Source organism: Copadichromis virginalis, linkage group LG15, assembly GCF_057382275.1.
Source record: "Copadichromis virginalis isolate Kocher_CV1m ecotype Utaka linkage group LG15, C_Virginalis_male_GT1.1, whole genome shotgun sequence".
Classification (NCBI taxonomy): Eukaryota; Metazoa; Chordata; class Actinopteri; order Cichliformes; family Cichlidae; genus Copadichromis; species Copadichromis virginalis.
Window position 1 is genome coordinate 2,919,404 of NC_140632.1, and position 14,901 is coordinate 2,934,304.

Genomic DNA, 14,901 nt, shown 5'->3' on the forward strand with positions numbered 1-14,901 from the left:
AAGAAAGCTTACAAGCACCTGTGGGGATGTCCTGTATTGCTTTATGGCTGATCATCATGTCAGAAGGGTTGATTCAAGATATTCATCACATACAATATAACAGCAAACTCTATTATTTTGACATAATCCTACAATTCTTGGGCAAAGCACGTTTTTGAAACAAATGTAAAAAAGTGAAACATATAGGCTTAAATGGGAACTAGGACGTGATTGCTTGAGGGTTTCCTTCCAGCTGCTTTACACAAGATAACGTCAGCTGTTTTTCCTGCTTGTGCTTTTACACTACTTTGTAGAGTCAGTGCTTGCAAAAACAGAAACATGTAAGTGCAGCTTGGACTGTTGGTCCAAAGGGCTGCAATTTATCAGTGACTTGTCAGTCCATTCAGCAATTTTTATTAAAAGCACTTTAACTAGCATTTTATTTAACACCGCACTTTAGGCATAGAGTTGCACACCAATAACTATTTGCACAAAAGAAGTTTATTTATTGAATATTTATTGAGTAGTTTAATAATTAGCAGGTAGCCTTTTGTTCCAGGGCCTGCATAGCTGCTCCTCATTGAGACGTGTGGTGGTTGCCCTGGAGGGGTAAAGAATTGTTATGGGGAGCAAATAAGGTCTAGTGTTTAGTAAAACTTAGGCAAAGGTTTATGTGTGAAGTCTAGAGGTAAAAGTTTTGATGTAAAAAGTCCTCTGTGACCTCTCCAGGCTGTTTGGGCAAATGCTTTCCCGGGAGTCCGGACATCGTTTAAAGGTTCCAGGAAAGCCGATGGGTTAAGAGAGTGTGGGGAACATGTTCTTTTGGTGTTTTTATGATGGTGCTGAGATGTAAGGTTAAAATATATCATAGTTTTCATTGTTATTAGAAAATGGTAAAATGCATATGTTTATTTATGAAAATGTGGGTTGTCTATAGATGGTGGAATATTGGAATTTGGTAAACTCACATGTGAGCAAATAATGGTTTAGTCCTTTAACAGATGAGAGTATTTAAGGCTGCCATTTGTCCTTAGACAGTGTGTGCGCTGTGTTACTGTTGGAAGGCCTGACCTGCCCTTAATTGTCTGTGCAGTTATAGCATATGTGGACAAATAAGCACCTCTTGCCTCTGCTATACTCTGCCTCAGCCTTCATCTCCACCTAAATCCAGCCCAAAATGTTGCTTTGTTACACTTTGCTTCAAAAACAAAAGATATTCTAAAGGGGGGACATCAGGGCTGTGAAACTTTCAAGTATAGTAATGCCATGACAGATGTCAAGGACATGTGTGCTGCCATTTTCAACACTTAGCACGAAAAAAGCGTCATGAAGCAAATATCATTGACTGTAGGGTATAAAAGATGGAAATAGCCTCCGTGATTTCTGTTATATGTTTAAATACTTGCTAACTTGCGTTTTTGGAGCCAGAAAGGTGCAATTCACCAAAACTGGAGCACAGCAGAAAGCTCCCATCGACAGCCACATGTGCTGGCACCTGCCATTTAGAGCAGCCAAGCTGCTAATGAAGTTGTGAATTTTAGCAATGAATTAAATTTAATTAATTAAATGGATAAAACATGCAAGAAATACTTGCTTTAAATGTAGGCACTTTAACAGGAGCATCTGTGGGGTTTGATTCACAGCCAGGAACTGCAGTTTTTGACACGTCTATGCCGGGTTCATTTTTCAGCCCTTCAGTTTGATGCTTGGCACGTACACTCAATACAGAATCTCCAAATGCTTTTTGCAGCAAGTTACAATCTGATCTGTCTGCACTTACTGGCTTGCCTGAGACTCCACTGATAGCCGTGAGTATTACTTACGACACCAACTGAAAAAAAACATACAGATGGCTTATAAAGGCAGTGAGTATAGTTTTGTATTTTCACAACAATGTAAATATAACTCCCGCACACTGTCTCACTTACTGCATTAGGACTCTATAAATCTAGCATGCAGGAGGACCTTTTTCTATTCACTTTGTTACTACATGATCTAGAAAGCCTACTGTCAATTTTTAAGAACATAAAATCAAGAAATAACCACCAAAAATAAAAGCATGAACAGCACATCTTGAAGAAACAGATTCTGAGTTGTCTGGTTCTTGTTTTAGGTGGTTAAAAGGGTAGAAAACTAGTCTGAATAATTTCAGTTCCAGAGACCAGAGGAGGCAGAAGCTGGGCTCTATTTCCTGTTACACATCAAAGAAGTGAAAACAATCCTGAGGGAATAGCGTCAAAAACAACAGAGAATTATTTCGGAGAAAGAGGAATTTTATAGTAGTGTAAAAATTCAGTATAAGTAAACAGATGCACTTCTTGATTAAATAGTTGGCTTGCCATGAGACTGTTATCAAACCAGTTCTGGAAAAAAAATGATTTGTTTTTACAGAGAATATAACTGTTGTTCCAAATAAAACACTTCTTAAACACTCCTTAAAATAATTCAAACTTTTTAAGATTAAGGCAAAAGAAGTTTTAGAGAATGATTCTAACAAAATACTTGCAAAAGAAATCCCTGTGCTATGTTTTAAAAACAAAGTTGTGTCATCAGCAAGTTGATCAATGAGAAATGTTAGTGATAGAAATGCCCTGTAAGTTGCTTGATTTTATATGTGAGCAGAGCAGCTGAGCAACAAGAAGCAAAAGATATGGTGAAATTGGACAGCCTTGTCCGATGCCTCGTTGCACATTAAATCTGGCTGATGACCCATGTTTAAGCTTAATAGAGCAGTTGGCATTGTTATATAACTACAAAAAGGCAAGGCTTTTATGTGAATGATGTAAAAACTGATGTTCAACCGTGTCAAAAGCATTAAAAAAAATCTAAAAACAGAATATAGCCATTATCTGGAATTAGGTATGACTAATTCAACATATCCAAAATAAGCCTGATATTATTGGAAATATGTCTGTTAGGTAAAAAGCCAAATTGCTCTTCATCAGTTATTGACTCTAACACCGGTTTGATTCTCTGTGCAAAGACAAGGGCCACAATTTTGTAATTATTATTCAATAAGCAAATAGGACGCCAGCTGTCTATTAAAAGCAAATCTTTTTTAGGTTTGGGAATTAGAGTAATTAATCCTTGAGTCATACGCCACGGTAATGCATCAACTGAGGATGAAATAATTTATAGAACTCAGATGACAAGCTATCTGTCCCATTTGTTATTTTTCAGCCTTCTTATAGATCCCAAAAGGTTGAATCTGTTCATCTGGACAAAGTGTTTTCAGTGGGAGAAACGTTTCATCACTCATCCAGGTGACTTCTTCAGTCTCAGCTGACTGCAGGTTTCCCCAACCTTATAAACAGTACTTTTGCACAATAACTCAAACCAGCCCACTGAATAAACAATGGGCTGTGAGGTCAGTTCCTTAATCATTAACATGCACATTGTCATGACCATTGATCAACAACCACTGATCAAATACCATTGATCAATGACTATATACTATTCACAGATTTTTTTTGACAGATAGTGTCACATAAATCCTCACCTTCCTTCCAGTTTGGGAGTGTTTTGTAAAGAGTTTAAAAAGGTCAGAGCATCACTGCGTATAAATTTTTTTTTATATAATAGGATGAACATGAATTAGTTATCATTTTCAGGTTATCAGTTACCACTTCTTCTATTCTTAAATGAGTAATTGTTTTCAATTTTGCATGATACTTTTCTAACTTAAAAGTATGAAGAATTCTGCTCTTCTTTCTCCAGCCATCGTTTCCTAGACCTTACAAATGCCCCTGCCTACTTTCCACCTATATACTTTGTCCAGAACGTTTCTTGTTTCTGGTGGTTGTCGTCTGTTCTATTCTGCGCATGTCTGCTCTGTCTTCGCGCATGTGCAGTTCATTGCTTAGGAAGAAACGGGAAGATGTCTCTGACGAGGTGAGCTTCACGACAAAGCCTTTTGTAGTTATAAATTGCAAAACTGTTAGGAAATAAGATATCGATTCAACCGATTGGTTTCTGGTGTGTAGACTACGATTAATGTATCACACTGATATGTGTGGTATGTACGCTGTCGTTTCTGTATCTGATTTAGTCGATGCCAACGGCTACGGCTAGCAAGTAAAAATGTCGCGAGTTCCACATTTAGCATAGCTAGCTTATCAGCACGCAGTTGTGGTCACGATATGATGTAGTTCGTTGTGTAGACGTAGTTTAGGCAGCCACGTGTTTAAGCTTGCTTCTTTAACGTTTTCTCTTAACTTACCTTGATCATTAGCTATTTGAACTGACACACGAGTGTCTTAATTAACCTCGAAGCTACTTGTTGTCACTAGCGGCTAATGCTAGCCAGGGCTTAGAGCGCCTGTGTTACTGTTCATCACTTTGAGACTTACATGAGGATTCCTGTGTGTTCAGCTTTTTACCGGCGCCGACCCAGCTGTCCCAAGATCAGTTGGAGGCAGAGGAGAAGCTCCGGGCCCAGAAGTCTTACTCTACCGCCCTGGTTGCATCCCGTAGAGAGCCCCCTCCTTATGGACACAGAAAAGGCTGGATACCTCGCTCACTCGAGGTAAAACCTCTTGCTCGTATGGGATAAGGTTTCTTGTTTGGCTCGCTTATAGTTGGGTCCCTTTTTGTCTAACCTCTACGGGTTGAAGATGAAATCAACCCTGAGTTTTCACTGCAAAATATGTGTTTCTGCAGGACTTTGGAGATGGAGGTGCTTTCCCAGAGATCCATGTGGCTCAGTTTCCTCTGGAGATGGGTAGAAAGAAGAAGACATCAAATGCCCTGGCAGTACAAGTGGATGCAGAAGGAAAGATTAAATATGATGCCATTGCCAGACAAGGACAGGGAAAGGATAAGGTATATGGGCATTTTATCCCTTCGACAGTTAGCAGGGATCCTCTCAATACAATCCATACAATCCAAGAATTTGTCTTTAAATCATAATATAAAAATCAGCAATTCTTTTAAGGCCTGAATAAAACCTGTCATGTACATCGCTTTCGCACGGCCAGAAAATGACTTTTAGGCTTTAGTTTATTTGCATCTCTGGCTCTGTTTTCATTTTAAAAAGTGGTATTCCTTTATTGGTTTCATTTTTCATGCTTATAGGTGATCTTCAGTAAATACACAGACCTGCTTCCAAAGGAAGTTCTCAATGAAGATGCTCCAGGACTACAGAAGCCAGATGAGGAGGCTATACAAGAGGTAAGAGCACGTCGCCCTCAGAATTACTTTAGATTTGAGTGCTCACTTGTCATTTTTAGAACCATTTACCAAAGAAGTAAAAATTTTATATAAAGCCGTCACAAAGTGCTTTTCGGAGGTATCGATGATGTCAAAGAAAAAATGGACAACGTATATTTTTGTCCCAGTAAAGTTGCTGAGCGAGTGAAACAATTTGTCATAATTAGTTTTGACAACTTTGTATTTAGACTTTTTAAACTTAATTAGTAAGAAGTGTTGGACACCAGGATGACTGCTTATCTTTAAGATTCGTTTTAGTTGTCATTGTGAAATACAAGGTTGTCTAACAAAATTACTGATTCAAGTCTATTTAATCCTCCTGCAAACTAAACCATAAAGACCTAAATGAATGAATAAATAAGTAAAGAAAATAAAAAGACAGTTCAGGCTGTAGTGTTTTAGTGTACTTGAGATATTACTGATTCTCAGTAGATCAAAGCCTGCAATTGTTTGAGATTGTTCATCTCCCGATTTTGCACCATGCTCAACCTTCATCAGTTTATGTTGTTTCCAGTCAGGATGCTTTCTTACTACTAATGTTTGAGAAGTACAGTTTCTCTTGTGTCATGTGACTGCTTTTCTTGAATCTGGAATGTAAACATGATCATCCTTTTGTAGCTCACAGAGAAAACCCGTACAGCCCTGGAGAAGCAGGTGTCTCAAAAAATCGCTGCTGCCATGCCTGTAAGAGCCGCAGACAAACAAGCTCCTGCACAGTACATCAGGTATGTATTAGTCAGAAGATTATCAACACTGCACACAGTCAGGGAGGAGGGTCGGAAGGTTGACTTCCAGTTTCTGTAGTGCTCTGTAGTACATGGGCCTGAGGCCTTCTTTCAGTTCTACTCCTGTTCTTAGATTCTTTTAATGCGGGTACAACAGCTTTTGGGTATAGCTTATTAACAGTAAGCTAATGATGTACACTAGCTAACATAACTACTCAAGTCTAGGAATCAATTCAGATCATCCCCCCAAATTACCTCTTTGTTAATAATGCAGCTCTCCTCTGGATTCACTTGAATTTCAGCCTACAAAACCAGAGTTTTGCACTGAGACTGTATTAGTTTAGTTAGTTATTGATTAATTTCTGATCATCCTAAAGGCTGCAATACAAGAACAGACGGTACAGGTGCAAGCAGAATTATGCAGAACCTTGAACACACTGATCAATTAGTCTGACTCGTGATTCTGAGAACATGCATAGATCTGTGTATTTCATGCAAGGCAACAACTTAACAAGAAGCTTTTTATTAGAAAAATGTGATGATCAGAGTTTAACTGATAAAATATATCACTAACTCATGACATGAAATGGAAGATTAACTTACAATTATCATTCACATTACCTGCACCACTTTGGCAGTTATGTTAATTGTTTATATAAATGGTCAAATGGTGTATCACTAACTGGGATAGCTTTATGTTTTCTCCTTTCATACAGGATGCTGTTTAAAGGGCTATTAAATGAACTATTGAAGTATTTGGAGAATTCAGAAAGCTCTTATTGCTGCCGCGCAACTACATGCTTGTATTTTTAGCTTTAACGGATGTCAGTGTGGGTTAGAATAAAGTTTTGTCTGTCTGGCACTTTCCCCTCATCCTCTCCCTCTTTTCAAGGTACACCCCGTCCCAACAGGGAGTGGCATTTAATTCAGGGGCCAAACAGAGGGTGATCCGCATGGTGGAAATGCAGAAAGACCCCATGGAACCTCCACGTTTTAAGTAAGTAAACATTATCTCCATCATTAATTTATGTAATTTGAAATGTGTTCATTTAACCATTAATGTCTGTTTTGACACTTTAATACATAGTTATGATATCTAGATGTTTATTTTGTAGAATGTGTCCCTTTTGTGGGTGTGGTGTTTTGATCACCCTAGAAATTTAAAGTAAGGAGTAAATGAGGACTTCCAAGTAAAATGTGTTAAAAAGTCTTACAGGATTAATTTTTTTAAACATCTAAAATATTTTGCCTGTCATTCTTCGTGCTTCAGAATCAACAAGAAGATTCCTCGTGGACCGCCTTCTCCCCCTGCCCCTGTGATGCATTCTCCAAGCAGAAAGGTAGAGTTGGCTCAAACAGATGTCCGGCTTTTCAGGCATTTTAACGCTGCATCCTAAATCAAGTTGCTTGCACTATGTTTGACAGTTTCTCAGTTTTGTTACAGATGACGGTCAAGGAGCAGCAAGAGTGGAAGATTCCACCGTGCATCTCCAACTGGAAGAACGCTAAGGTAACATGACATCTGAAATAGTTATTGGGTCGGTTTTGTTTTTTGTACATGTGTGTGCCCACTTTTTTTTCCTCACTATGCTTGGTTGCGCTCAGGGCTACACCATCCCACTCGACAAACGTCTGGCTGCTGATGGGAGGGGTCTTCAAACGGTTCACATCAATGAAAACTTTGCCAAGCTGGCTGAGGCCCTTTATATTGCTGATAGAAAGGTAACACATGATTGTCAAAGGGAATCTGAAAGGTTGTGCTTTAAAGTGATCGTTCGTTGGTTATATTTAAATGCTGATTATGTCTGCAGGCCAGAGAGGCCGTGGAGATGCGAGCTCAGGTAGAGAAGAAGATGGCTCAGAAGGAGAAGGAAAAGAAGGAGGAGAAGCTGAGGGAGCTGGCCCAAATGGCTCGAGATCGCAGGGCAGGGATCAAAAGTCACGGTGACAAAGGTGAGCCCTGAAGATAAGAGCCAGGAATATAAAGTTTACTTAATATTCATGGGTGTATCTGTGTGAGGCTTTTCTGAGCAAGTAGAGCGGACTCTGTTATCAGTGCTGTCACCACTGCCAAATCGGGAACATGACCGGCATAAATCATGACAACATTTTTCAGTCTGCCAGTGTTGACAGGACCAGTAAGCTGTGAAATGATGTTCCTGCTTCCCCACTGATAATTCACGTATATTTTTGAGAGGAAAAATCAATGTTTCGTGTCTATTTTTTTCTTCTTCTTTTTTTTACGCCTTGAATGACTGTTTAGCTACAGGACATTGACTGTGATTATAAAATAGAACTTTTGCTGTGGTAAATGCTTCATCCATCAGCTGTGATTTTGATTCAAATATTCTAAGGTTACTTATAAAACCTTCTCTTGTTCTCTCTTTCTGCCCCGCCCTGTTCCCCTGCTCTTTTCACTCCACACTTCTGTTGCACCATTTCACCTCATGTGTACCCCTTGCTTCTCTCTTCTTCTTTATTATTCGTTTTTTCTTCGCACCCTGTTCTCTCCCTCTTCCCATCCGTCCATCTCTCGCGGCAGGTGGCGAGGACGGCGAGGCCAGGGAGCGTGACGAGATCCGCCATGACAGAAGGAAAGAGAGGCAGCACGACAGGAACATTTCCAGAGCTGCTCCCGATAAGAGGTGCTGGACACGCACTTTAAACGCACCGCATGTGAACTCAACCACCCTTTCCCTCTAAACACGCACGCATACACGAATGCAGTCCACACTGCTGAATCATTCATGGAGCTAGAGCTAATACTGAACAAACGCAGCAGGATCCAGCAGCGCGCTCAGGATCCACAGACTGTTTGTGCATGGGGGATGCGCCGCCAGTGTGCATTTGTGTGTTAAGTCATGTGTTCTGCGCGTCAGGTTGTCAGTTGATGGAACTGTGGGTCCGTGGAGAAGGGAAGAAAGTGAAATTCAGAGGAGAGCTCATTACAGTCACAATTCCAGCTGTCAGAAAGCACAGACCTTGTTAGCTTAAAATTACTTTTCACTTCACTTTGAGATGACTGTTTGCTGAAGGACAATCAAGATGTTAAAGTCACCAAGAACTGAATAAAAAAACTTCACATTTCAATATATATTTAAGCTTTAAGGCCAGGATACAGAGTTTAAGCATTCATGCAAGTTTCTCCCAGCATTTTTCCAATAAATTTTTATGTATTATATAACATGACATTGAAATGACACTTTTATTCTCTTTAAATTTTTGAAGCTGTAGCACTCACATTATTACAGCACTTTTAAAGAAAGTTAAAGTAAACTTTCTCTAAAGTTTTCCATGAGTCATTTCTTCTATCTTGTCTTTGATTTCTGCTGAACATCCCTTTGATTTCCTCTTTCCGCGTCCCAGGTCGAAGCTGCAGAGAGATCAGGACAGGGACGTCAGTGAGCTCATCGCTCTGGGCAAGCCCAACCCTCGTTCCTCCAGCGAGGCGCAATATGACCAGAGACTCTTCAATCAGAGCAAGGTTGGAATGATTCTCACGTTTTTAGTTCCACTCTTCCAGCGTTCACATCTTGGGTTTTTTGCTGTGAAGATAAATGTAGCTGAAAGTTTCAGTTCCAGATCAAACTGGATCTTAGTCTTTCTTTTTTCCCTCATTCTTTTCAGGGTATGGACAGTGGCTTTGCTGGTGGTGAAGATGAGACGTACAACGTGTATGACCAGCCTTTCCGCAGTGGCAGAGATATGGCCTCCAACATCTACAGGCCCAGCAAGAATATAGACAAAGATGCTTATGCAGATGATTTGGACTCACTCATGCACAACAACAGGTATGAGGACTTTTTCTTTTTTTCTTCAGACGGCGTTATTTGACCTGTTCACCTTTTTAACTGTTCTGGGAAGAAAATGATTACAAAAATGTTCCTTTAAGATAAACATAATGTGTTGACAACACATCCAAAATTTAGAGTCACCCAAGGAAGGACTGAACACAATAAATCAAGAACACCTTGGACTTACTTTATTATATTCATATTCTCATTATGAGGTCATTTCAGAGATATGTTTAATATGTCTAAAAGGGTAAAAAAGCTGAAGTGGTGGTATCTGTGTCAGCTTTATTTGGATGTCGTATTGTTCCAGCAAGTAATTAACAACATAACTCAGGAACACAGTGACAGATGTGTGATCATACTTCCTCATGTGAACCTTATTTCAGAGCTTTCTGCCATGGATACAATTTGGTATTCCAATACGCTCCGTCTGCACAGGACGTGGGTCGCTCATTGTGCATCGTTTGGTGCTGACGGTTTGTTGCTAGCAGACATTCCAGGCTCCGGTTACCTAAATAACTTTGTCATATATATTTTTTTTATACCAGGTCATATGTCAGCTAGTGGTATCCTGCCTTCTCATTGGTAATTCCTTCAGTCGCTCGCATTGGGAGTTGATTTTTCCCGGAGCTGGTCAATTCACATCGCCAGCAGTTTTCTCACTTTTATAATAACTTGAAGTCGTCGCTGTTGTCTTGTTTGAATTTTGCGTTTGAAAATGTGTGGAATCTAAGCATAGTAACTGTTAATTAGGCTGCTACCAAGATGGCTAAGCCTGCGCCCTTTAGCCAAGGGAGTATCTATGTTTTTTTTTTAAATGACAAAGACCTAAAAAATTTCAAGGTTATTCTAATTTTATTTTGAGGCACGAGACAAGCATTCACATGAAGCAGGAAGTCTCGTCCTTGAGGCAGCAGTGCTACACTCGGCTAGTCGAGCATAGCCTGTCCCATATGTTTAGTCACCAGGTTGTCATTGTGCTTCAGGAGTGTTTGGTTGGCCACAGGGTGCGAGACCATTGTGCAAAACAGAATGTTGAAAACAGTTTTTGACTGACTTACCAGAGACATTTGCTCCATGATATTTTCAGGGTCATTTTCTTCTCATTCAAAATGTTCTGCCCCTTGTCAGTGAGTCCGTTTAATAACCTGCAGATCAGATAGGGATTGGTAATGAGTTATTTTCCTGTCCACTTTCAGGTTTGCCCCAGACAAAGAGTTCTCAGGCGCCGACCACGGGCAGAGGCGCGAAGGACCTGTTCAGTTTGAGGAGGATCCCTTCGGTCTGGATAAATTTTTGGAGCAAGCCAAGCAGCACGGCGGCTCTAAGAGGCCATCCACTAGCAACCGCTCCAAGGATGACTACCACGACAAGAAGCGCAGGAAGGAGTGAGAGCAGCTCGGTGCACTTCTCATACAGAGGGGGAGTCAGTGCATCCCCTCAGCGGTTGAGGGGTGTTGTGGTATACAAGTATCTGTCAGGACTGGACATTAAGATTGATGTCTTCTTTCAGTGTGAAAGAGGGTGTAAGGCTGTGTAAAACGCTTGTTTTTTGTTTGTTTTTTTGTCTATTAGACTTCATTAACCCATGTTGAGCATTTGTTGTGAGGCAAAGTATGAGTGGGCTCTGCATCTGAAACATTACTCTTTATACAGTGCAACCTCTTTCATTTCACATGTGGCTGGGAATGGTGATAACTGACCCTGGAAAAAATGTAGATTTTAGTCACTGTCTGCTTTTGTTTTTATAAACCTGTAATGCTGAAGGTTACAGAATAAACTCAACAGGAATTCCTCAGTATTTACCCCCTTTTTTTTCCTCACTTTCTCCTCACATTCCCTCCTTTTGTTTGTTATGGCAGTGTTTTATTTAAACCCCTCGTACATTTGTGAGCACAGTCCCTGTTTTATGGCAGATGTGTACAGCAGCTTAAATGTATCTAGAAGATATAAATCCAGCCAAATTTATAGTTCTTGTACATTACTACCAATGGATTGAGTTTCATATCGTGTGTAACTGCTGTGCTTTTTTAATTAGTAAACAAGTTTGACTTGTCTTTCCTTGTCAGTTATTTTTAGTCCGGTTAAGCTTCAGTTATTCTAAACTTTTCCAACATAGTGGGAAGTCCATTAGTTGTGTAATTGGCATAGTTTGTACATAGTAGATTTCCATTATTTTAATCACTTCCTGAGTAATGCAGCCCATTTACATAGATGATTAAATGCCTGAAATGCATTCAGCAAAGCCATCAATTACAGTGTGTGAGTAGTTTTCAGGGCTTTTTCCCCCCACTGGAAATTGGCTGTGCGATTTATGTGATGATTAGGCTAAAACTAGTTCAATTAATTACAATTAATTATGATTTATGCAGCCTGACAGTTTTATTTTCCCTGGCTCTGGAAAATAATCAGCGTGGCATTACACAGCCCAGTGGACTCCAAAATCTTTGCACCATGCCATTTTCCACTGATGCTTGAAAAGGGACAAACAGTGGTTACATGCACAAGACTGTTCTTCAGTGGGCGCTGTTTGTGGGTATTGACTCATGCACGGTTCTGAATGCGATTGTTATGTTGCACATCTTTTTACCAGCAGGTGAGAAATTATAGCCTTAAGCCACAGCTACACAGGAGGCTTAGTGTGAGCAGCTCACTGCTGAGCTGAAGGTCATCTGCAATAATACTTAGTCCTGTATTTATGCACTCCTGGGGTCGTACTCGCAGGTCTATATAACAAATCAAATATCAGCTATCGTACAGCCACTTTGGATAGCTGGCTTTTTTTTTTTTTTTAAGAAAGTATGTTTTCTGTTGGACGTGAGAAAGATCAGATACTGATGTAAACCTGAGGTTATTGGAAAGGTCATTCCAAAACTGAAGACCTCTAAATACCAAGTTAGGATATCCAAGTGTAATTCATTTTAAAGACGGGTGTAGTGTGGCCTGCAGGCCAGTGATAACATTTTATTGTACGTGCAGATGTCACAAGGAAAGGGCGTACTACTGTACATTTACTTCATACACTGTTTAGCACACAATAAATAAACCAAAGCCAAACATGACTGAATCTATTTCTTTAGTTTTCATAGCAGACTAAGTCTTCCTAACATTAACAAATACAGTGAGTTTCAAGGAATTTCCAAGTCACAGCCCCCACCCCACTAAATTGCAACTAAGCTTTTCGATCCTAGCCCTAAAGGAACACTTTGCACCATTTCCATAAAACCTAAAGTTGCTTAAACTTTTAAAACCTGCTTTGTCTGCCAGAATTTAAATGGAGATGACAAATTTGCACTCAGCCCTTAAGCTTGTTCCTATTCTATTTAATATTTCAACTGAGCACAGATCCTGAAATGATACTCGATATATATTAAGGGTATAAATAACACAAGACCATTGTACACATTTACATCTATAGTAGGAATGGCACTGACGATCCAAACTGCATATGTAGTTGTAAAGAAAAAAGTTTTCACTGAAGTCTTTGCAGCCATGAAAAGCTAAGTACTGCCTCACCGCTTCCATAAGAGGATGTTAAGTGTGAGCACCTCTGTAAAAGCAGCAGTTTAAGCAGTTTGTCGGTCTGAAGCATTCAGGCGTGGGTGAGCACAATGACACAATCGTCCCAGTAAATCCACTCCAAGGTCAGACGGTGCAATGCTCAGACAAACTGCAGCAAATCCAAGAGCCGCATCTCAGACTCTACAGTCTCAGTTGGCATGATAAACGTTAACGTTCATGACAGTACAACTGGAAAAAGATTGAACAAGTGTGGCTTGTTTGGGAGGGTTGATAGGAGAAAGCTTCTCACAAAAAAAGAACATGTTAGCACAGTTAGGCTTTGCAAAGTTGCATCTGAATAAAGCAAACAGCATATCAGCACAAACACGTCATATCAGGTGTTAAACATGGTGGTGGAGGTGTAATGATTTGGGTTTGTTATGCAGCTACGGGACCTGGGGGCCTTGCAGTCATTGATTTGGTCTATAAACCAAACCAAAGTATACAGACGTTACCTGTGTCCCATCTGCACACAGGTAACGTCTGGTCGAAACTGGGTCATGCAATAGTATAATGGTCCCGAGCACAGCAGCAAACCTAGAAAATTGTTGCAATGCCCCAGTCAAAGTCCAGACTGACTGAAATGCTGTGGTGGGCGAGCTGTGCACAAACAAATTCCTGTAAACCCCAACAAATAGAATTTCAATTCAATTCAATTTTATTTATACAGCGCCAAATCACAACAACAGCCGCCTCAAGGCTATGTATATTGTAAGGTAGATCCTACAATAATACATAGAGAGAAAAACACGATAATCACATGACCCCCTATGAGCAAGCACTTTGGTGACAGTGGGAAGGAAAAACTCCCTTTTAACAGGAAGAAACCTCCGGCAGAACCAGGCTCAGGGAGGGGCGGCCATCTGCTGTGACCGGCTGAGGCGAGAGAAGGAAGACAGGATAAAGACATGCTGTGGAAGAGAGACAGAGATTAATGACAAGTATTATTCAGCAGAGAGGTCTATTAACACATGTTGAGTGAGAAAGGTGACTGGAAAGGAAATACCCGTAATCCCCCGGCAGCCTACACCTATTGCAGCATAACTAAGGGAGGATTCAGGGTCACCTGGTCCAGCCCTAACTATATGCTTTAGCAAAAAGGAAAGTTTGAAGCCTGATCTTGAAAGTAGAGATAGTGTCTGTCTCCTGAATCCAAACTGGAAGCTGGTTCCACAGAAGAGGGGCCTGAAAACTGAAGGCTCTGCCTCCCATTCTACTTTTAAATACTCTAGGAACAACAAGTGGTTCATCGTAACGAACATCGTAACGAACATCGTAACGAACATGGTTCTACAACCTACTGAATCATGGGGTGTACTTAACGTATAGATTCCTATGAAAACCTTATTTTTCCTATAAGTCTAACTAGGTATAAACATATGTAATGATATGGCAGAAGAAATTCGAGTCAAAAATAAAATAAAGGTTGAATGGACTATAGCCTAAAATTCATTCTCCTCACTGTGCTGATACAGTTCTCACCTCCCATCGGACCAGAGGAAAAAGCTGTGAAAGACCCACCCTCGTCTACGGACTGAGAAACCAGGCGCGAACACATTAAACTCTCGCTCAGTTTCAGCAATGTGGCTCTGATGTGATTTAACACTGACCTATACTTGCGAAGAAAGAACCCG

At 40.3% G+C, this 14,901-nt stretch overlaps 1 protein-coding gene across 1 annotated transcript; it reads left to right on the top strand.

Moving 5' to 3' along the window:
• Positions 1-3,786: 3,786 nt before the first annotated feature.
• On the top strand, positions 3,787-11,763 carry snw1 (SNW domain containing 1). Its single transcript, XM_085431333.1, has 14 exons — positions 3,787-3,870; positions 4,351-4,504; positions 4,639-4,800; positions 5,053-5,148; positions 5,806-5,912; positions 6,805-6,909; positions 7,183-7,252; positions 7,357-7,422; positions 7,518-7,634; positions 7,724-7,865; positions 8,455-8,557; positions 9,279-9,396; positions 9,540-9,703; positions 10,906-11,763. Exons 1-14 carry the CDS (start codon positions 3,857-3,859, stop codon positions 11,096-11,098), a joined length of 1,611 nt encoding a protein of 536 aa, XP_085287459.1. The 5' UTR covers positions 3,787-3,856; the 3' UTR covers positions 11,099-11,763.
• Positions 11,764-14,901: the final 3,138 nt, after the last annotated feature.

Excerpts from the sequence above, each read along its gene's own strand:
- snw1 (XM_085431333.1), top strand. Across the intron at positions 7,253-7,356 it reads TGCATTCTCCAAGCAGAAAG|ATGACGGTCAAGGAGCAGCA; the intron begins GTAGAGTTGGCT and ends GTTTTGTTACAG. Across the intron at positions 8,558-9,278 it reads AGAGCTGCTCCCGATAAGAG|GTCGAAGCTGCAGAGAGATC; the intron begins GTGCTGGACACG and ends TCCGCGTCCCAG.